Raw genomic sequence first — 24,199 nt, forward strand, 5'->3', positions numbered from 1 at the left:
CTGTTCTCACGCCAATCTGGATAGGAACAGCCAGACTAATCTGGTTTCTTGTAGCCAGGCTGCTAGAGAACAGATCTATTTGTGCAGCTATACCCTTTCTCTCCTGCGCTCCAACGACAAAATACCCCCCCATACCATCAGTTCTGTTGATTCCTTTCCAAGGCCACATCAGGAGGGAACCTGCAACTGCAGTTCCTTGCTTATGATATGGCAATTTTACAAGTCCTCACCAAAAAAACCGTCACCCTTCCTATTAAATCACATCCAGACATGAGCTAAACTAATTCAAAAGCCACTTTAGAAGGTCTGACCAACATGCCTCATCGTTCTAGACACAGGATCTGGGGAGAGAGTGATAGGATGTACCAAGTATTTTCCCTTACCTTGGATGATATGATTCTGTTGTCTGCAAACTTCTGAGGAATATAATGGCCATGCTGGGGAAAACGATTTGCTATATAAATAGTTCGTGTATCGCTTTGATGCGGAGGGTCAAAACCCTAGAACAGAAAACAAAAAAACACAAAAAGATCAGGAAAGATTACTTTATTACCCATCATTTACAAAAATAAATCTGCTAACTCTGTGCTCAAAAATGACACTTAGCTGTGAAGGAACAGATTTAGAATGCCGGCTTTTGAATCAGAAAGAAAATCAACCTGGAAATTAAAGTCTGCTGTGTTAATTTACAGAAGTTGAACTTAAAAAAAAAAATAATGAATTCAATTTCTGCAGTTGTGTATCCATTCTGGAAAATGGAAGAAAAATAAATCATAAGGCTCAAAGAAGTCTCATGAAAATTGAAAGAGAAGCAGAAATGGAGATGAAAATACGTTATCTATGGAAAAAAAAAATCATGGCTGTGTTCATGATAACCCCAATAGATCAAAAGCCAAAGTCAGAACAAACAGCTCATACTACTATGCTGTGATAACTGGTTTTTGTAAGAGTTCCCATTAGCTTAAAAACAAAACCATACACATCTGACTAGACCACAGAGCTTTCCACCAACAAATTCAACCTTCAAGAACAGGCAGGCTCATCTCAAACTCACTCTTACCATCAGTTCACACATTAATGATAGCAACAGTGAAAGCAAACTCACAAATTTTGCTCAGAAACACTTAGCAATAGTTTTCAGTCAAAACAGCAAATCTGACTGAGATCCCTTAGAAGCAAAGCCTCGCTTCAGGTCTAACGCTCAGGATTCTCATCAACCGCCTCTGCAAGCAGAGAGGAATTCAGGTATTAAACTGAAATGTGACATATAAAGTAACACAATGCATAACAGAAAATATGAGTTATAGAACAAGGCTGAACAATAAGCAAAGTGAACAAACTGAGGTGACAGCCTAAAGCAGAGGAAACTCAGGAAATGCTAACACACCTTCCAGCACAAAGAATGCTTCCACTGAGAAGTAATCTGAAGGGCAAGGAAGAACAGACACAGGCTTCGGCTGCAGCGATGGAAACTTAGTTTTGGTGCTGGAAAAACAAAAATGCTGATGGCAAGGAATAATAATCAGAAACCAAACCAAGTCATGTGGGAAGGCGGTGATGTCTCCATAACACAAGGGCTTATATCTAGGTCACCCTTGCCTATCTTTACTAGAGCCTTTCCTGGGGCTACATGACTCACAGAGCCTTTGCCCCCTCCTACATTCTGACCTGGAGAAGCAGGTGATAGAAAAGACAAGAGAGACAATGGCACATAATTCAGATAACAGACCAAGAAAATGACTGAAACACAAACTAAAAAGCTCTACAATGTGGCACAAACCAGCAATTAAACTTGGAACCATTAAGCTGTTCCCACAGTGACTGTGTGGGAAGTCACAGCAGAAGAGAGTCAGACGTTTATCTCTGAACTGACAAACAAGATTTGTGTCGTACACAGTCTCCTTGTTCTGTGACGCCAAGAGAAAGGACAACCGATAAAACAGGCAGAAAGGGCATTACCAGTTCCAGCACTGGCAGTGAGGAATTTACCTTTGCAGTTGCACTGTTCTGCTTGTGAAACCAGGCTCAGACCTTGGTTGATCTCTACTAAGAACTGGTATTTCAGAGAGCACCAACAGAAGAGACTTCCAGACCAATAAACGATAGGAGTGATGAACAGTGAGCACAACGAACTACACAAAGAAATGATTGATACAAGCAAGAATTTTCACTCGCCCATGAAGTTCTCTAATGCAAGATGTGAGGTATGTTGACATTTAGGACAGCATCATTTAAAGACTTAATTAAAAAATCCTTTCAAGCCTGCAAGTTACTGCATTAGTCATCATTAATAGAGAAACGTTTCACTTCAGAAAGAAAGGTGCAAAAGGAGGAAGGGGGTAAGAACAGGAGAGTTCTGAGACAGACCTGAAGGAGAACAAAGCTCCTCTGGTGAGCAGCAGAAGCCACAGCAGTCACAGTGTGGTGTGGAAGGCCATGCAGTGATAAGAGAGAAGTGACAGAGTAGATTCAGAAAGGACTGGAGAAATGTACATACAGGATGCTAAAAACCACAAGGAAAGAGCTGTTCACAACTCTGAGAAAAGGAATATCAGTGTGAAAGCAAGATATCTGTTGAATGCTGACATAAAAAAAACCTAAATGTTGTAGCAGAATCAGTTTGGAGACAGAGTTTGTGACATATTATTTGTAAATCAATACAGATGATGCCACAATATAGTTGTTCTACGAGTAAGAAAAACACAGTGCTTAATTAGTTAGAGCAGGCACACAGATCTCTCTCAGAACATGCCTGGCGCTCACAAAATGCCAGACTCTCTCACTTTGGAAAGTCACATTTTCCACTTCAAAACCACTGAACGTAAAGCAGAGGGAAAAGTGAAAAAGCAAAGAAAGCAACAGGCAGTCTTCCAGTGGTGGTAAATGGCAATCACTGTGCTGCATACTCAGAGTTACTGAAACAAATGGAAAATGGCAGAGTCACTCCAAAATAACCAATGTTTTTACTGCAGAACTAGTATTTTCCTTTTAGGTCACTATCTGAGCCCTGGCTGAAGGAGCGCTTGTAGCAAGCAGGGAACAGCTCTGCTCAACTAGAACAAACAGGTTACAAGCTAGGGATGGATTTTCCAAATTAGAATCTCGCCAGAGTTTACAGCTGCAGCTGTGTGACCAAAACAGCTTAAAACTGTAGTTCGTACAGGTCTAACTCTGTTTTGATCCGATCTACCACAGCAAAGTGCCAAAGCTGCTCACACAGCAGATCCATGGTGACAGTGCAGGAGGCGGGCAGGCTGAGGACACCAATCTCAGAAGCTGCAGAGCTCTGGTTGGCAGAGGATGCACTCCTGACAGCCCCAGCAAGCCGACCACAGCCACAGCAGGGAGTGAGCAGCAGAGCTGGGAAAGGAACACACATCTCCTCATCTTTATTTCTGTAACCATGAGAGATGGTTCAAAATTGCCCAGCAACTCTGTCGTTAGATAATTATCTAATGAGAATTCTCCTCCAGAGAAATTTTCATTATGCATCCCTTCCAAGGAAGTTCAACTTCTGTGCAGGACTTAATTGTTCAGGAAGAGAAATTCCTGTAACTCTCCTATTACTGTGACTATTTTCACAGATGCTGCTCCTGCCACAGCAGTGGCCTGCAGTCCAAACCTCTGCCCGGGGGAATGGGCGGTGGCTGCACACAAACCAGCAGAGCTGCAGGAAGCACAACGCTTCCTAATTTCACTTGGAAACAGCTTCATTCTCTATTTCTGTTGTCATTATGGAACTGAGCTGCAGAATTAGGGTAACGTGTCCCTCTCAAAGGGTTTCATCAAGTTTTGGGTCTTGAGGAAAAAAAAAAAATCATAGCTGTCTCTGATACTTTCCAATAGAAGTTTCTTTTTCTACTTTGCCTAGTGAGGTGATTCCTACCCAAGTTCACAGCCCATTGACTTCATAACAAATGAAGCAGAGCTTATTGCAAAACTTGATGCTTAAGACTTCTTAATCAGGTGCATTACATGAACCCATTGTAAATAAACATCAATCCTAACCATAAGATTGACTTGTTTTTGTCCTTTCATGCTGCAAATTAAATATAGATTTATTGGCTGGAGCTCAGCCACTCTTATTTTAAAGCAGAAACCAGGCCTCGCCTACCACTGGAATACAGCTCTCCTATTTCATCTTCACTACACGACAGGCCAAGAGAAAAAACTGCACCCAGCTAAACCTGACATATTTGGTTTTTGAAAGTAGCTGAAACAAACACGACTTATAAACAACACCGCGATGTCTGAGTCAAGCTGATTTATAAAGCAGAAAGCCAGAGTAATTGCCTGGGAAAGGGAAAAAAAATAAGGTGATTCACGTTTGGTTTTCTTGGAATATAAATTGGTACTGACTCCAACCAAACTCAAAGGCATTTCTATTGAACACTTCAGTAGTGATTTCCTCGGTGTTCTGAGTTAGACAAAGACATCCCTCTGCGTAATAAATTCAGCTCCTCTTAACCAGCACAGAAAACATCCCTGGGAACGGAAGGGAAATTCCTGACTGTGATTCTGTGCTATTTCTTTGATGAAAGAAAGTGCCCCCAACAGCCACCTCTCCTCTGCTTCCCAGATCACGTCTCCAGCTCACGGCCATGCGGGGAACCGCCTGCACAGCCTGATGGTAAAGCGGAGTGGGAAACTAACCTGGCTGAAAAGCCACCATACCATGCTCCCAGTTGTGTGTTGTTGGTTTCTTTTTAGTGGATCAGATCCCTAAAACAATTACATGGCCAACACAACTGCTTGGCCAGCACAAGGTAAACACGCAGCATGGGACAAGTTCCGCATTGCTGCTGCTCAAGCAGCGGGAGCACGAACAAGGAATTGGGTAACTGAGGAAACAAGCAGAGTAAGCAAATGAGAAGCACCACCATGAAAAAGAACTGTGCAAAGGAAGAGAGGCCATTCCATCACCTGTAAACATAAAGAAACAAAGGAAAGAAAACCTGCTTCAATCCCCTGCAAACACGTATTTCACTAATATCACTAGTACAAAAGCTTACTCCAGAACAGCACTGCTGCCTTCACTCTCCTCAAGCACTCTGAAGCACTGTTAAGTGAGACAGCAGAAATCTGCACATCTCTCAGCGAGGATTAGGATTAGTGACACACGAGTCCAGCACACAACAAATCAGTTGCTGTTTCAAGCTTTGTAACACACACATCAATAGTTACAAGTTACTAAGCAAAAACTGCTTGTCAGATATCTGCCTACAAGTAGTACACTATTAATCTCTTTGTTTCTTGATCACTCTCATTTTTTACAGTAGGAAAAAAAGAATAAAAAAAGGAAAATCCTATTTGTGAGGAGAACTCCTGCTACAGAGCCAGTATTACATGACAGGGGGCTGAAGGAAGGAAGGCCCAAGCAGAGGCTCCTCCTCATTTCAGAAACCACACTGAGCACAGCTCAGGAAAGCAGGAGCTTTCCCAACACCCTGCACACATCACGTCCTGGTTTACAATACAATAAATATAACTGAAGGCTGTCCCAGGAACTTATTTACCTGGGAAGGTAACTGACCAACCACAGTTACAAAAACACCACGGCATTTCCTGGCAGATATCCCCAAAACCTGCAATTACCTGCAACCAAGATATGGTTTGATTAAAGCTCTTCTGAGGAAATTAACTTTTTTGCTTCGGATTTTGTTTTTAATATACATGGAATAATTTCCCTGTTGTCAGATAAGATGATCTATACACACTCCATGCACATTTTCAACAGCCTGCGTAAATTCATACTCAAAATGGTAGGCAATAATTCTTTCAGTCACGTAGCTGGGCAGTAATCAAACTGAATTTGTCATATCAAAGGTTAGCATGAAGGAAAAAACAGCCTCTCACAGCAATTTTAAACAAGTAGTGAATCAGCTGAAGTACCCCGAGGTTTACATAGAGCAGTGCAGTTTGTTCCTGCCCTTTTAAATATGACTGCAGTAAAGACATAAAAGATCATTGCAAGTTGTGGGCCATTCAGGCAGCGTCCTCTTCCTGCTCACGGGGCTGCGGTTGTTTAGCACAGCAGATAACAACCCATTTTGTAACTTTCCAAAACTCCTATTGTCAGAATACACTATTTGGGCAAACACTGTAGGAAACAAGAGACCACGAAAGCAAGAAATGATCCTTTCACAAAGTCAATACATAAATACCTAGTACTGTGGTTAGAGTGGTCATATCGGTGCTTGGAACAAAGGCCTGGTCACGTGCAGCTCAAACCATTCTTAGCTTCATTTGTTTTGTCAGAATGCCCATCAGATGCCCGCAAAAAGAATTTGGAAAAATCCCTGCTTAAAACAACCATCCTCTCCCTGTTTACCTGCAGGAGAAAGGAGTGAGCACAAGCAGCCTCCTCCACCTGTGCCAGCTCCCTGCTCAGCTGGCTGACACCAAACGCACCCATCATGTAACACCAATACGGTCCAATGGGAAAAGCCAGCTGAGAGTGCAAGTTGGCCTTTCTACCCGAGCTCTTTCAAAGACCTATGAGATGTTCAGTTCTGGCAGCAGTGAAAAACTGTAACGGAGATTAAGGGATGCTGCTTAATTTTAATGTAATCCAACTTTACATCAGCTAAGGAACAGGCCTCCTCCTACGCCTCTACAATCCAAATCACTGCATTTATGCAGCATAATCCATTGCAGACATCATATGATAAAACAAATGTCTGTCTTCCTCAGAATTCCAAGTTTGCATTTTTTTTCCACAACATTACTAGAATTTTTATGCTCCTAATACCTATAAGATATTCCTCCTCTGTCATTAACAGCCTCCCCAAAAAACACGTTACTTGTGGAATGGCACACATCCACCTTTATCGGTGACCTCAGACCACACACTATTGCTGCAGAGGGAAAAATGTGCTAGTAATAAGAAGTGAATGAGGAGATCACTACACGAGGAAAATGGCAGTGGAGACTTCTGGCAAGAATCAAAGGCACGCATGGCAAAGCAATCTGCTTCAGAGATGACAGAAAATGAGACTTTCCACTGACAGTGTATTTAACTCCAGAAGGAATTTAGTGACCATTCAGATTTTAAGCAGGAGGTCACAAGCTCATGGAAATGGCCGGTGCTCTCCTATCTACTTCCCAAGGCCATTCAGAGCCTGTTTTTTAATAAACCTTAAATAAAAGTTGAATTATGATGGCCAAAGAGGTCTACCAGAAGTTGAAGCTTAACAGTATCTGTGATCCAAAATCTTTGTTCTGAAACTTACAAAGTACATTAAGTTTATTTTTGCTGAAAATATATGAATCAATTTGAACACATTAAGTGCTGCAGTTCTGCAATGCTCCATCACACAGAAATAGCAGCAGCCAAGCCAACCAAATCAGTCCTAGAGTACAGACCCAGTACAATACATGAAACATTCAACACAGAATTCCTTCACGTACCTTGAATAATCACCATAGCACTAAAACTCATAAATAAATACATACTTAATTATACTCTATTCATGGTCACTGGATTCATTCAAGTCATTTAATGCTAAAGACAAAGACAAACAACTTTGCTATGAAATAAGGCATTCAAATCTGTGTCACATCATATACTTTGTTTTTCACTTAAAAGTACAAAGCAGAGTCAAACTTGCAGCCAGCCATTTCACCATACACAGAAACTACATTTGTCAGTTCCATCACTGCGCAAATACAAAAGAATCACGCACCTCTTCACCTGCTTGGAAGCTACATGTGCTACTAATGCAGAATGAAATGCTGCTTGCCCACTGTTTGGAAGAGCCATTAATGAACCTGTTTCATACAAGCATGTTCCTGCCCCGTGCCACCCATACAGCCATTATCCCATACGAATACTGACCAGCCTCGCGTTCAATATTGATGACTTCCAACAGACAATAGTTACTTGAGTCTATCAGCTCCTGCACTGTAAGTTCAATTCATATTTCCCATCAATATGAAAAAAAAACTTGAAAGTTCTTCCCAACCCCCCCAGGCCCTGGATAATAAGCCTCACGGCTTTTTCAGAATGCATGTCAAAGCTGCATTGGCGATTGCTCTGACAGTTGTTGCTTAGCAAATTCCAGGGGAAGAGAACTCAGTTCACAGTTAGAACCGCCTGGCTCTTCTGTCTAACAGGTTTGATGAAGTCTGCTCCATAAACATCACAGATTTGAGGCTACTCCTTTTATCAAATACCACTCTGGGTTTTAATTCCTTTTCAAACATGATTTAGGACCAAAGCATTAGCTTAATGTACTGCTTTCAGACACGTCTACATACATCTCCATCCCTAAAGCTCACTAAATCACAAGCTCCCTTCCTGTTTTGTCATAATTCTTTTTCCAGATATTTAAAAACCTGCAGAAATCAGCACAGCCACACACAGAACCAGCACAGAGAGACGCATGGGAATAAAGGAGTAACTAAATGCAACACATAGCAGTTACACTTTCCGGTCTATGACATTTAAAACTTTTCCTTGTAGCACATTTTGAGATGGAAACAAACAGCTTCCTTGTGCCTGCATCATTATCTACCCTCTCCCGCAGTTACTTTTACTCTCCAAGCAAACAAGAAGAAAAGAAGTCTTCTTAAGGCACAGGATGTGGGAAGCCAAAGAACAGCAAGGTCTTCTACATGATGGCGTGGCTGCTGGTCCTACTGTCTGTCTTTTCCCCCACTGTCTGTGCTATCACTAAGTGGTTTCATTTGAGTTTCTTCAAACAGTACACAGTTGAAAAGTGGTTTGTATCACTAAAAAAAACCAAAATCTAGCAGCAAATGTCACCTGTGTTCTGCTGGAGAGATCACTCTGCTTGGACAGAGCTGTTTTGTCAGATCTATCTTTCTGCAGCTTTAATCTGCTGCCTTAAAAGAGACACGGTGCCCGAAGTTAAAGGATTGTTTTAGAAGCTATGTTGTGGATGGCTTATCCTTGGAGACGGTGGCAAATGCAGTCATGACAACAGAGGATACCACAGTAAGAAAAAACAACAGCTGCCAATCCATCCAAAACTAGGAAAATCGAATATCGATCGAATAGCACAGATGGTAAAATGACTTCATTCAGCACAGATTGACTTGTCTCAGATTTATCTTCTGAGGAGTGTTAGAGGTAACCCCCCAGAACCATGACTAGACATTAAGGCAGCTATTAATGGAGCACAACCTCCACAGTGAAGAGATAACAGAGTCCATGAAAACGTCACACTGTTGTGTGACAAATGGAAGTCTAGCATAATAAAAACCTGCTGCTAAAAAAGCAACCAAAAATCCAACAGGATCAGACAGGGGTTAAAGCTCCCGTCTCACAGCAACACAACACATTTGATGACTCCAATTTCCCCATTCTTTTTAAAACAATCTTTAAAAAATAATAATAGTAACAACATTGTTAAGATTGGTTTTAATCAAGTAGGGTTTTGTTTCTTTTTTATGAGACAAGATGTAAAACTTCCACACAGGACACATTGGATGCCTTCCCCAGCACAGCCAGCTGGCGGCAGGCAGGGCCAGGCTCCGCATGCTTCGGAACACACTGTGCTGCAAATGCATCAGCACTCAGCAGTTGCAGAATATTGAAAGAAAATAAGGTTAAAAGATCCAAACGCAATGGGAGGACTAGTCTAGCAGGTCACAGCCTAAAACCCATGGCCACACGTTCCCCTGTGTTAAGACCAAGCGGATGATAACCTCACAGTCCTCCCCCTAGTTTGGCCTTTTCCAGCATTAATGCTTCTGATTCTCAAACTGAAGCAGTCCCTGGGCTGTTCCAACACTCTTCTCACTGCGATCCATCAGTGACAGCACAGAAGGCTTCAGCTGGGCAGTCTGAACCGGGGGAACTCTCGTTGAGCAAATACACATTTCCTCTCCAAGTATACAACGACTAACAGCCATTCATTTGTTATCAAAAGAAGTGCACAGTCATTAGAAGGTACGAAAAGAGGGAGGGAAAAAAAAAATGAAATCCAGAAATCAAAGTGATTCCAGAAGCTGGGATTCTCAGACATTGGATAATAGTTTAAGTACTTTCAGTATGCAAAAACCTGGCAACTCCTAAACCAAAACAGACCCCCCAAAGAAATAGACAGCAACACACACCCCACACAAGGACCTGCACTGAATTGATTATTTGAAATGATTAAGTTAGAAAAGCACACACAGCGCTGTAAACAAGGAGGCTGAGCGCAGTTCTTATTCAGAATGCAGTGAGCTATTACAGAATGCCATCTGCTCTTCTCTGGACATCTCAACAGATCCCAATACATGGAAGGAAAGGGAAAAAAATCCTGACGTACAGGCCTGTCGTGCTATTCTGTGCAAGGATATTTCCACAAAGAGAAAAGTTTTCATTTGAGCTCATACGAAGGATGACCACATCTCCTACTGATGCTGTCCTTGGGAGGAAAACAAAAACCACAACCAAACACAAAACTAACTAAAGCATTCCCTGCCATCCTGTTGAAGGAAGAAAACAGTCTGCCAAGTACAGCCCAGCTCTGCTTCTCTTGGGCTGCCCTTCACAGAAGAGGGCTGTGCAAGTAGCTCGTGTCTCTCCCTTGTTGCCACACTGCTGCATAACAGACCAGTGGGCTCAGACCCCACAGTACAGCAGCTCGGAGGGAAATCTGTGGCTCAGCAGGTCTAATTGCAAAACTCTGCAGCTGGGTTCCTGCACACAGCTGTTCTATCACAGCTTTGGAGACCCCCCTGCCAGACAACTAAATCGCCGTCGCTTTGTTGATATCACCGCAATAGCTCTTATGCTGCATATACACCATCAGGACATGAACGCAGCCCAGATCCTGTCACAAATGCATCAAACCAAGTGGTACTGGAAATCACCAGGCATTACAAACACCACTTTGGGCTTATGCTTTGTGCTAGTACTGCACCAACCTCACCCAAAGAGCTACCACGAGCTGTATACAGAACAGCAGCATAGTTTAACGCATCACATTTGGATATGTAGACCAAATGTACAATTCCTCAATATTAACGGTGCTTCCTATCAACTTCTGTTTACCCGGCTGCTTTTTTCAAGCAGAGTTGGCTGTGCCTGTGGTGTTATGCAACCCGCAGCAAATCCACATGCCCACTGTCCGCCTGCAACCTCAAGGTAACACAGCCTCACTCGGGCATCCTTCTGCTCAGCACTCCTCTTCCACATGCATCAGGGCATTTTAGTCATTTTTTTAACACAAGTGATTATACTCCATTTATCTTCACGTTTTTTAATAACTAAAACCTGTTGCAACCTCATATTATAACGTTGACTAGAATGCTGCACGCTGCTGTTGACTTACTGAGCAGAACATTCACTATTGGACAGCATTGGGCTGGGAGTGATGGGGGGCTATTAGCTGCTACTGAGGAAATAAAGCAAACTAACAGCCAAGTTACCAAAAAGTCCTGACAGTTTCTAACAAACTCCTCATAGGCGATGAAGACTGACCTGTAGTTTTACTGTCAACCATTTTGTTTTTTTTCATACTGGAAACGACTCCTATGTGTTCACAGACAAAAGCACAGCAAAGTTACCACTTCAAGAACACAGCTGAAACCATCTGACCTGCATACGAGGTCCCCTCCTGACTTGCTTCTAAGAACACCTGTTTCTTTTTCCCTGTCCCCTTTCACAACTCACACGAGAACACAGGTTTTTGAGCACCGAGTATTCAGGACCATCTCATTAACATGATTCTGTGATTAATCAGCATGCGAAATACAGACCTCTTCAACAAGAAGTTGCAAAACATTCACTGGTTTCATACAGAGTATTTAACAACTGTCTTCAGCCACGTACCATTCCCTCCTCTTTCTCCTCAGTGCAACATTTCCTCACACCAACGTTTTTCTTTTGTATTACTACAACCAACTTTGATGACTCCCACATCTGTGCTTGGTTCCAATCCTCCCACACAGACAGTAGCTTTCTCAGAACCTGTTGCCACATCGAACGCAGGTAGAAATGCATGGTCTGAAGGAATCCAATCCCACACATTCTTCTCCCTTCATCAGAAATATCTCAGACAGGCTTTGCCATTTTTTTTGATTCAAATAGTCTGAGTATTCCTCAGATGGCAGAGCCATCTACAAACAACCCCGGTTCTGTCATCCTGCTCTTCCCACTTGCACCAATTATCTTTTCAACATCTTTCCCCCCGTTCTCAGTTTTCTGACATCCTTTCTTAATACAAACCAAACATCACAGCTGTGTGAAGAAGTCAATGTGTGGGACGTATGTTAAATGAATGATCATACACAGGGATGAGCTGTCTGAGCGTCCCTCTGAAGAAACATGCAGTGTGATACCTATCTTAGGCCATGTTTCAACTAAACGAGCTGTGAAACAACAATCAACGTCAAGCAGTGAGGCTTATACAAAGAAAAACACCAAACCAGTACGTTTCCAGTCATTTCTTTCCTGTAGTATCATCCCTTTCTTCTACAATCCTAACGCTCTCCTGTGAAAGCCAGTGCAAGTTTCAAGCAGTTACTTTCCCACCACCATTTTCCTACAGAAGAAAACCCTCTTAGTGCCAAATGCATTGCTCATCTTCTTACACTACACTTTTTAGTTTCTCTTAAGGCCAGACGTGTTTCTGGAAAGCTGGCCAGCATACAGACAGAAAGAAAAGCAGGCATGGCTGATATATGGAGTCCTAGCTCTGATGCAGTGTCTCCTAATCACAGCTCTACAGCAGCCAACTTTAAAAGCCACATTCAACAACCCCAAGCCACCCTCATAGGGAAAAAATAAAATGATAGCTGCTATGCCAAGCAAGCTTTATTCTGTAAAAATACACGCACGCCTGTTACAGAACAGAGGAGTGCAATGGGAGCTCTAAAAGAGTAATTAATTTCCAGGTCAATAAATCTTGGTGTTAAACCAAACCAAGTCAGCGCTGTCAAGCTGCCACAGAGACCACCACAAAAAACACAGCGCTGTTAAAGGACTTTTAAAGTGATTTTTAACCTCTCACTGAATGTACTTAATTAAAGCTTGTGGCTTTGCTTTGGTCCATAGGGGAGAAGCAGGAGAACAAAGAAAAAACAAACACAGAATATTCTTTTTACAAAAAGTGATATAACAGATCCAATAAATCACTCGCGAGACTTTTAGCCATACGTACAAAAAAGCCAAACTAATGTATATCTCTAGCACAAGCCCTTGCAACATCAGGGATGTAAGGCAACTGCAAGCAATGGAGAAAGTTTTAAGTAGACTGATTTCACTCCTTCGGAAAACGAAAGGCAAATAAAGCAAAAAAAGAGGCAGAAACCAACATTTCAAGTGAAGCAGGCGGACGGGATGCATTTCCCTGCTACTGCTTGCAGCCCATACAGCAGCAGCTGCTCAGCAGTGCTGAGCTCCCAGGTGCAGGGCAGTGGCACACGCACAGCAGGTGCAAAACCTCCAAAGGTTTCGCCACGTAAAGGAGGAGGCGAGGCCTGCAAACCCCAGGTGTGTCAGCCCACGGAGAAAGGCCTGCCGTCCTCCCTGAAGTTTGGGGAGCCAATGGAGGCCACAGGCAAGGAAATGCACTTTCCCCGCCGTTCACGGGGTTTAAAGAAACGAATAAATCACGAAATACCAGAGCAAAACTGCTCCAAACCCTGGATGCGTGTTAAATAAATAAACAAACAAACAACCCAGCAGTGCCAGCGGTCAGCCCCGCACCCCCCCACTCTCCCCACGCTGCTCCCAGCCCCACCGCGCCCCAACACGGCCCGTCCCCGCGCTTCACGGCACGGCCCGAGCCACGCACGGGGCCGGGCGTTGGCTGCACGCGAGGAGGCACCTACCAGCTGCTGCCGGACCCACCGCAACATCCCCGGCGCCGCGGGTCGCGGCCCCCCGCGGCGGGGCTCCCCGGGCAGCGCCGCGCCCTCCGCCGTCACTGCCGTCGCCTCAGGCCGACCGCCCTCCGCGGCTGCCCCCCACGGCACGGGGGCCCGATGCCGAGACAGGAGCGGCGCAGCCCCCCCGGCGCCCCGCGGCCGCCATCACAGCGCCGCCCCGACACCCGCGGCTCGCGGCGCTGCGGCCGCCCCCGGGAAGTGACGTGTGCGGGGCGGCGCTGAGGCAGGGAGGGCTGGTTGTGTTTCGTGTATTAAAGCACAGAGCTTGCTTTTGTCTTTCTTTATGTTTTCTTGTGCAAAACGGCACGTGCTGCAGCAGTAAAATAAAGGATTTGAAAAGGGTCGTTGTGTTTTATGTAATATCTGCCAAATGACGGCTGATTTAAGCATAAAAAGTGAGCATGCTGTGTGCAGATGCACACCTGTGCCAGGAGGGTACACTTCATATTAGAACAGGCTGCCTGGCCTTGGACACCTCCAGGGACCATCCACAGCCTCTCTGGGCAGCTGTTCCAGCTGTTAACTCTCATAGTAAAGAACTTAACTCATCTTTGAACACCGCTCTATACCAGGGCAGGCCTGCAGCCTGTGGGCCGGTGTGTTAGGAATTAATAGAGATCGCTGTAAGCAGAGGATACGCGGGTATTTGTGACCAAATTGTTGCCACTAAGTTGGAGACAAAGCAGACACTGACTCAGAGGGACATCTCACTCAGTGCAAGGAGCAGTGTGCCACTGCTGCCATCCGCTTTTGCTTCCTGGCACTTGTGGCAGACAGCAAGAAATCACAGCCGTATCTGCTGATGAAGTACTTAGCAATCAGTTAGAAATTTAGGACATAACTCAGCCTTTAAGATGGATGGTAGCACGTCTGAACAATGGAGTCTTGTGGTGAAGGCGGATGGTTTAAGCATCTGCGTTTAATTAGGCAAATACCTTTAAAACAGTAGGGAATAAGGCTGTTTTCATCAGGCGGCTCTGAAAGTTAATGTTAGCAAAACTCCATATTAAATGCTCGCCATTATTTCAAAACATTTAAATACATCAAAGCTGAGTTTCAAACAGCTTGCATTACCCTATTCATCTCATGTGAGTCTAAAATAACAGAGTGATTTCATAGCTGTGGCACGCTGCCTGGAGAGTGGCCTCGAGCCAAAGCCTGCCTGACACACTCGTTGTTCTGCTCCTCCTTCCTGATAAGATGTAAGCAGCATCACAGTGACCAAACAACAAAAATCACATGCCATTTCTCTGAAGTGTAGGTATATTTGCTGCCAAATTCAAAGGTGAGTTGCACTTTCTGCAAGGCTGTATTTCCACTGCTTGCATTTGTTACGTAAAGCTACTTGGCGCTGCCTGCCCCACGTTGCTGCCATGGTATTATTGCACTAGACAAAGCCCAGGAGCAATTTACAAATGACTTGAACTTTGTGGTTTATACGTTCCCTTCAAAAAATATGTATTTTAGAGGATGAAACTGTATGGATGGAACGTAGCTATTTTTCTACATGCAACAGAAGGCCCTGACCCCATTACTTTTCCAATATATGGCAAAATTCTATTAGAATAGCATCCTTGCATGGAGTTCTTGCTAGTAAAACTGCACCTTTTAAACTCCAAAGCTCATGCTTGATGTTTATGATCTTTTCTGTCACCCTTCAGAACGAAATCATTTGCAGGAGAAAAAACCTGAAGCAGAACAGCCAACTTAGATATTGAGTCACCAATAACGCTCCAGTGCTTTTCAAACTGTCCTGAGAATAATGCTTCCCACATCCGAGATCCCACTTTAACATATTGCCCTGACATCTCACTTGCATTAACGCAGCTGGATTACAGGCAGAAAAAAGCAACTGCAGAAGAAAAACTTAACCTTCTGATTTGAAAATTAGGTTCAGTCCATTTTGTAAGCTTTCTTGATCAGACTCCAAGCTTTCCTGTTAAGTATCTATAAGAGCAATGATTTCATATGTTTGTTTAGCAGAATGAGGACACAAGTGTTGCCTGATACCAAATGTGCATGCAAATATAAAACCGCACACAAATATTAGGTCCTGCAAGCTCTTAATTATATGTGCATGAGTAATTCTTATGTAATCGGTGGTACTACATTTAGGTTTTTAAAATCAAATATTGGTAACCACAGAATCATTTCCTGAACATGCAGCCATGGATCCTTTTCCCCTGGCATGCTTTTGCACAAGGCTCACATGTATCCTTACCCTTTTTGAGAGGTGTTTTGGGGCTGTTCTTCAGTGGGTGGGGTGCTGGCATGCTGAACGGCCCTGATGATGCAGTGATGCACAAGGCTGATGCTGGGGGGTGAATAAAAAGTAAAGATTAGGAGCAGGGATGTCAGTGTAGCAGAGCACAAGGATCAGCTCTTTACAGTTCCCTGGTGGAATTCCTATCAGTCATTACTTGTTTTTAATTATTTTGTCATTTCTTTAAATAAGTGATTTAATCTACGTGTCGCTTATTTTGATAACTATGCTGCTAATTAACAATGTACACTAACCATAAAAAAATGCCCATTTTGTTTCTAATCTGTAGTGAAAAAGCTGCCTGAGAGACACGGAGTTTCTTCAAGGCATCTCTATTCCACAGGCATTCAATTACTGGCTGAAGCACCAATTATACAGAGATAAGCAGGGGCTTATTTTCAGTCACAAGGCCCTTCATCTAAACACACATGTGGATTCTAGCCCAGAGCAACCAGTCTTTAGGGAAAACGTGAAAGACTCTTAGAAAATGAACTGCGCTTTTTAAAGGAAAACCTTGTATGTAATTTGTTATTCCTTTTTTGTTCCCTGCAAGAGATAAGATCAGATTGAATTACAGGATACACATCCTAAAAGGGGATGTTTCCAGGACTGCTACTGGATCTAAACAGCAGTGCGTTATTTGATTTACTTTTGTTACCTGTACGCTCAGTTACCAACTGGATCCCAACATACAACCTCAGCTTTCTATTTTTGAGGAATAGAACTCTGGTGGGTTGTTCATGCAGCACACAAAGAACTAGATTTGGGACATCTCTGATGGCCTTGTCTTGGTGACAACTGGGGGACTTGGAATCTTACATGAGAGGATTCTGTAGGGACATGTGTTAAGATTTGTCACTTACTGTGCTGGACAGTGACATCACCTTATTATTCTGTATGATAATCTTGTAAAATGTGAATTTGTATCTTTAACAAGGACACGATAAAAATACAATTTTCCAACGATTTGATTTGTACATTCACCCTCATAACAATTTACTGTTGTAATTTTTACGACCAAGAGATTATTGGACACATCCAGATATTATCTAATGATTAGCCCTTGTGAAAAGGCAGAAAAAGATGCATCTCAATGTTGGTATTTCTTAATAAACACACATAATATATTCTACCAGGAAGTGATGTTTTTTCTGCTTTATAGAATCTAAATTAATACTACTGGGTGTGCAATAAAAGATTGAATTCCTAGAATAAAACCACATAAATTCAGTTACAAGTATGTAGGTCTCTTGGCATTGCTCTCCTATGGCACTGCCTTGACTACTGCAACACAAACACTGGCACACCCAGGTTTGTTAATTTGAAAAGCAGTTTGTGATCTTTATGGGAAAGGAACAAAGACATTATATTTACAGCTGTACACAGTAAATATAGTGTAACATCTACTAATTAGGATATTCCCTGGGTAGCGGGAGATGGGATTTCAAACACCCCCAATTACAGGTTGAACATCTATGTTTCCAATATCCTGGAGGACTGTTCAAACTACTGTGTTTGACAGAGGTTTTCTAAGGGCACCTTCTGTTCAAAGCATACAAGTCATAGAAGCGAGGAAAAAAAACTGGTTTCTAAATCTCGATGGGATTTAGATACAAAGAATGTTTGTCATAAATAAGGGTATATCTATGCTATGATTATTTGTTTCCAGAATTCAAATTTTCTACTATTTAGGCTCATACAAAGCTAGCTCAGACGTTTCTATATTGTATTCACCCAAATTACTCTAGATATTATTCAAGGTGTTCCTGCCATGCTGCTGGCTGTGTCCCAGCCAACCTGAGTACACAAGCTCCTCTTCAGGCTCTTCTCTCACCTCATCCAGGATAAAAGCAAAACAATTTGGGAGTGCCTTAGTTCAGCTTTCTCCCTCAACTCCTCAACATTTCGGCAAACAAGGAGGTAGCACCCAAAGTAGGTGAGTTTATCCCTTAGTAGGTGTTATCCCTAACACCTCGGTAGGTGAGTGTGAGAGATGAAGCTGGTGGATAATGACTCTAACTCCTTACCTGCTTTGTGTAACCTTAAAACGTTCCTCCCTCCCTCAGGCACATCCATGACAGGGCTCCAGTGGGTCTGGAGCTAAGCAAATGCCTCAGCAAACAAGGCACAGACAGCTTGGTGCAGTAAGGAAAATTTCAGCGCCTCATCTAAAACTGATACAGTCACCTTGGGTTTTAAAGGACAAAATAAAAGATCTTTGCCAATGTTGGCTGTGAACACAAGTTTCAGATGAATTGGTGGATGTGAGAAGGTCTCACAGATCAGACAAAATCACCAGCTTGCACTTACTCAACACTAGAGGCTGTTTGGTATTATAATGGTAAAAACAGATTTTTCTAAAAGAGATAAAGCAAAAGGATTTATCAGCAGCATTTGCCAGACAAAATAACTGGCAAAAATACTTGTTCCTTCCATTACAATGTTTACAGTAAAGCTTTTGGCACCTCAGAAGCTGTAAATGAATCACACCACTTGCTGGTATTTGCTGTGGGACCTATTTGCATCTTGAAATGAATGTCTTCAGTTCCTTAAGCACACTGTGCTTGAAGTAAGTCCTAAGGTGTATATATAAACACCGTGTATCTCCAGGCAGATCTCCCAAGATGTGTAGGTGCATCCACCATATCCCTTACCCTGTCTGGACCCTGAGAATGATAGCAGACTTTCATGGACCTCAGCAGAACTCCCAGGGCTTCTCCCCATCCTGCCCATGGGCCTGGGGGCTCCGTTTCAGCTCACCCTGGGGCTGTGCATCGTTCCCCAATGACATCACAGGATGTCAGTCTCCAGCCTTGCTCAGCCATGGACCCTTGAATAAAATCACAGGCAGCATTTTGCCCTTCTTAAACTTGAGCTTTGTAAATTTGAAACCAGATACTCAAAGTTTGAGTTTGCTTTCCAAAATTCATTTCTGATATTCTAGCTTCAAAGTGCAGCGCAGTAATAAACCCGCCATGCAGGGATATTTGCCGTCTCTGCAAACAAACAAAATAGCTGTGAATGTGACAGATGATGCTCCTGGATCCATATGAGACAAAGAAACATATGGCTGCCACATCTGAAGTTCTTACAGTGCTTAATGTCTTCAAAGTAGAGCAAAACATTGGCTGATTAATACAAGTAGAACATTTTAGAGACTATTCCTAATTATTTTTGCAGATGTAAATGATGCTTCTTACGTGGAGTTTTTTGCTGCACATGATAAATACTGAGTTCTCATTTTACTGAGTACTGTAATCAAATTTAGAACAAACGTTATATAAGTGCATAAGCAATCCTAATCCTAATCCTTTTTCGGCTATCTCACTTTCCCCATCTAGGTCTGCTGCAGCTGTAATTCTTTAAGTCTCCCATATTTGGTAATTTCCCTGCATATTTTTATTTTCCTTTCCTAATCTCCTGTCTTTTTCTGAGAGCATAAGTTTTTAGTTGATAATGGTTGTCATGGAATGAGAGGTTTGGTTTTGGATCATCTGTGGCCTTCTGTCAGCTTCCTTATGTTACTGTGTTTGCTCACAGCAAAGGAACTTTACTGATTCTATTGCTATGCCGGTGCCCAATCCCAAGTTTGTTAAGCATCACCCCTTAAGCTGAAGTACCTACTGCAAACAATACTCAATCATAAAGTACTGAGTGAAAAGAACCAACCAGATACTTCAATGTTGCTAAAATCAGTTTTGAGTTAAATAAATGCATTCTACAAAACAAAATGCTCTTTCAGCCCCACATTCCTACCTGCTCTCAACTGGACTTTTACTAGCTGGCTGTCTCCTTTCCAAATGGCCAAGTACCAAACAAAACCAGTACTTTAACTGAGGCCTTATCTGTACTGCACAGAATAGAAAGGTGATTTCACTTATCTTGCATACATTGTATAACCCTTAACAAGATTTAGTGGCTTACTTTTTTTCCTTTCCCAGAGGACTACTGGTCAATATATGCCCTGCTATGATATTTTTTGACTACTTCTTTTTTCCTGCAGGCCAAAACAGTCACTTTACATCTAATATCCATGCATTTTGTTATTCTTAATTAATTCCTACCTTTGTCATTGCACACACTTTTAGCACCATCGGGACTGTCTTGTCTACTGAGATGCCTACTGATGTTTTGAGTTCTGACTTCAAAATATCTTCCACCTTGGTAGCATCTGCAAACACAGTAGCACAGTATTCCCTAATCAAAATGCTTAAAGAATATCTGGATTGCTATTGGACCCAGAAGACATTCCCACAAGACCCACTCTTCCATTTGCACAATGAGAATTGATTTGAAAATCATTAATTCTAATTATTAACTCGGATTTGAGTTATACTTAAGAAATAGCTTTTAATACACCCAACTTACCCTGAAGTTTTTCTTGAGATTCCGGACTAGTCAAAAAATTTATTACAGAGCACACAGATGGCTAAAGCAGTTGTTATTGACCTGTGTCATCCCTTTGGAGAAATGCCACCTGAAAGTACCTGAAACTGATACTGACAAAGTGCATTGTCCAACTTTTTCAATGATGTTCTGCAAGGTAAAAGTATGTGGTGCCAGCTGAGTTAGCCCTTCTGCTTATTGGCAAAAAAACAATAGCGCTGGTGACCCAGAAAGCGCAGCATGTAACAGCTGAGGTTAGATCATCCACGCGGTTGTTAAGATTCCTTATGTTCCTTTTTCACTTTTTCTCATTTCATTGTATTTTCAGCTCGGGTGTTGGATTGATGAGATCCTCAGGAATACAAATCCAGGCTGTAAAACCACCATGAAAGTCATTTCATAGAGATGTTCCTGCCTGTGAGTCATATGTTTTCAGACAGCATGCATTTCTCATGACATTTCAGGAGAAGCTTGGAGAAATTGAGGGACCCGGGGGCACGTTCAAATTTTTAACAAAACCAAATATTGCTTATTTATTGTTAGATTAAATACATTTTTCTTTCTTGGACTTATCTATCTTTCTATTTGAGCCCATGTATCTTAGCTGAAAAAGGAAGCTGGGATTTGCCTATATGAAGGCACACATAAATTGAAGGAAAAATTCCTTCTTTTGCTAGAAAAATGTACTGCTCAGGAAAGAATACGCAAGGTAAGGTGAATAATGCTTTTACTGCAGATCTGAGAATCTGATTTTCACTCTGAGACTGAAGAACACTATTAAGAGCACAATTTAGATATCAGATTTACCTGTTCGCTTTTGCTGCCAGCCCATATTTGGTTTCAGGGCTTTAATGTTGACTGTTAACCTATTTAAATATTCAGCAACAGCCTTCTGCCAAGGTAGATTAATTCACCGTCTCACGTCCCTGTCAAGTTGTCAATTTGTCAGATATTTTTCAGTTGCCGGTGCCCTTTATAGTGACAATGATGGCATACAGCTGAGCAACAGTTTCTCTGTTGGTATCTCCTGTTACAGAAAGACTCTCCAATATTTGAGTAGCTAAAGCTCTCTGTCCTGCCAGTTCTGAAGAATAAAGTCTTCTAACTGAAAGTCAAGAAGTATGTACAGAAAGGAACTGATGCATATCTTGTTTGATTTATGACACTGAGAGATGTAATGCCAACATGAAAGTTACCTCTAAAGCTGAAGAAACTGACAGTTTTTATACTCATTTTATCTTTCATCTGAAACTGTGAAGAAAAGACATTAGTATTAGTTATGGTATAGGATGACTGCAGTGATGGACAGAATTGATCCACCAGTGCCTTAAAACATACCAGATTTCTTTTGGCTACCTCAACTTTTAGAACATGTTTCTGGAGTCTCTTAAATCAGAACCATTCAAGAAATAATTCTGCAATGGATTAAAATATATTTCATGATGAAAAAACAGCTGCATCAAATGCTAAAAGCTCCTTTAATAACCAAAGTACTCTCAGATTCCAAATGAGTATTAAAAACACAAAATAAATAAATAAAAATGGTTTTCCAAAGCAAGAAAATTCTGATAATGTCTCATAAATAGAAAGTCTCATAATTGTGATTATTAGGTACATTTAAAAAGATGTCTAAACACACACAGATGTGCGGAGTTGAAACTACTCCCAGTCTGTCTAGAAATAATCTGGGCAGATATTTGATCCCATTTGCTAGAAGTTTGTATATGGTGATTGATTGTGTTGTAGCCCGCAATTCTATTTGGAAAGTGCTGCATTAGCAGATCTGTCATTAAATAAATATGACACAAATGTAATTCTAGACGTGGAGATACTTCCACAAGACTTAGGACACGTTACAAATTGGTACACGGATACACCGTGCTATATCAGATCAGGTAGCTGAGGCTGCAGCTGTAGTGTATACGTTTCCATTCTGATAGTGATTAAATGATGCTACAAGATCAAGAGCAACATAGAAATAGGTAAAAAAAGAAAATCCTGCAAGAAATCCATATTTGCTGAAGAATATTGCTCCCCACTCCCCTCCCCCCCCAAACAGTTTTAATAAAGGCTGAACAAAGATGCTTGAGCCAAAGAGAGAAAGGAAAGAAATGATGTGTGGTTAGAGAGGCAGTCTCATGAGAGACTGAATCTTACAGATCCATGAAAATCAGTCTCTTTCTGTTATTCTCAAGCTCCACTGATGCTACTGCATATACTCAGCTATACAAGCAGGGACTGAGCAAACCAGGAGCACTCAGGCCCTAAGTGAATAGGGTACAATTATTTTAGTGCCTAAACTGAGCTCCAGAAGAGCTGTTCAGGAGGGGCCCAGGACTTCACCCTTCTCAAGGCCTCAGGCTGCTGCTCAGCTGCAGTGCGAGCTCTCTGATGTGGGGCCTCACCCCTGTGACTTCCGCACGCCTCTGTGCAGGAAGCCGAAAAAGGATGTCACACCCTATAAACAACACCTCACAGCCTCCTGTACGGGTACTGCTCTGCCAGGAGGAGCACAGGTTGCTCCCACACCTCTGCAGCCCTGGATGCACGGCAGTGAAGCCAGCTTCTCCTCCCACTCCCTGTGAGCTCATTAGAAAAATGTTGCTGCGGGAAGTAATGATTGACGGGGAAGAGGTTTGTAAGCACGGCCTGCCTCGTCATGTTCGGGCTGCAGGGAGCTGGGAGCAAGCACCTTGTGCCCATCCCTCTCTCAGCTCACCTGGTGAAGCCCCAAGGTTGGAAAGGGGATGAGGAAACAGCATCATTATTGAAGGGCAGAGAAGTAATCAAGTAATTGCCTTCATAGTTACATGCTCAGCTCTCCACCGTTTGCACAGGTGAATCACAGACAGGAGGGCTGCTACCACTGGAAACCCTGGGCTACCTCATGAGGCAAAGATATCATTCATCACATGCCCCGGCAGTCAATAAACAAACAATAGCATTTTCCACTTCATTTGTCAGCCTGCAAGGCATGGGTTGAACTTGTGTTTTATCTCTGCATCCATCTCACAAAGTACTGTCATGCAATTTGCATTGAGGGTTTTTGTTTTCTTTTGTTTTTTTAATTAGCAATAATTATAAGTAGAAATACACAACTGAGTAAATTACACAGTCACTTGCCATTTCCCCAAGAAGTACATTACTGCTCACTGTTTTGGTTCTTCTGCACCTGCTACAGAGAAGAATTCAATGTGGCAGGAAAATATAAGCAAAAGCAAGCTGAACCATTCCAGTGAAGACTGGGCACTACTTGTAAAGCATGAGTTTGTGCAAAAAGCTGGACTAATCAGCATTAACAGCATTTCTCAAGCTACACTTTCAGGTACTTGTTATAAAGAGAATCTTTTTTTTTTTTTTTTTTTTTTTTTTCCAGTTTGCAGCACAGTGAAGAATCAAGCAAAAAAATAATAATAAAAATGCCAGTCATAGGTATTTTGGACAAAGCTCTGGTGTCTAATTGTTTGCCTCAGCTAGGTCCAAGAGGCTTTCTGATCATTTCTGAGAACTAAGAAAATGCTGTGGGCAGCCAGACCAGTGAGCACTGCATGACTGCATTCAGCATCTGGATAGAAAACAGTGACATATATTCAGCCCTTGGGGAAAGCAAAACCCAAAGAGATGTTGAAGCACACAGAAAACCTAATAGGAATCTTAATGGCATCAACAGGCTCAAAGACACCTTGGGACTGAGGCGATGAA

The 24,199-nt window shown here is 42.3% G+C and overlaps 1 protein-coding gene across 2 annotated transcripts in view; it reads right to left on the reverse strand.

Moving 5' to 3' along the window:
• ATP11B (ATPase phospholipid transporting 11B (putative)) overlaps window positions 1-24,199 on the reverse strand; it is a 126,571-nt gene that overhangs the window by 40,667 nt on the left and 61,705 nt on the right. The window contains exons 1-2 of one of the 2 annotated variants that reach the window (XM_072344058.1): window positions 13,792-14,026; window positions 384-500 (exon numbers count right to left, since the gene is read on the reverse strand). In XM_072344058.1, coding sequence (XP_072200159.1) covers window positions 384-500; window positions 13,792-13,818 — 144 coding nt within the window. In that variant the 5' untranslated portion in view covers window positions 13,819-14,026. Of the gene's footprint in view, window positions 1-383; window positions 501-13,791; window positions 14,027-24,199 lie in introns of those variants that run through there. The other variant, XM_072344057.1, reaches the window with a different exon arrangement.

The sequence above is a fragment of the Excalfactoria chinensis genome, chromosome 9 (assembly GCF_039878825.1).
Source record: "Excalfactoria chinensis isolate bCotChi1 chromosome 9, bCotChi1.hap2, whole genome shotgun sequence".
NCBI classification, from domain to species: Eukaryota; Metazoa; Chordata; class Aves; order Galliformes; family Phasianidae; genus Excalfactoria; species Excalfactoria chinensis.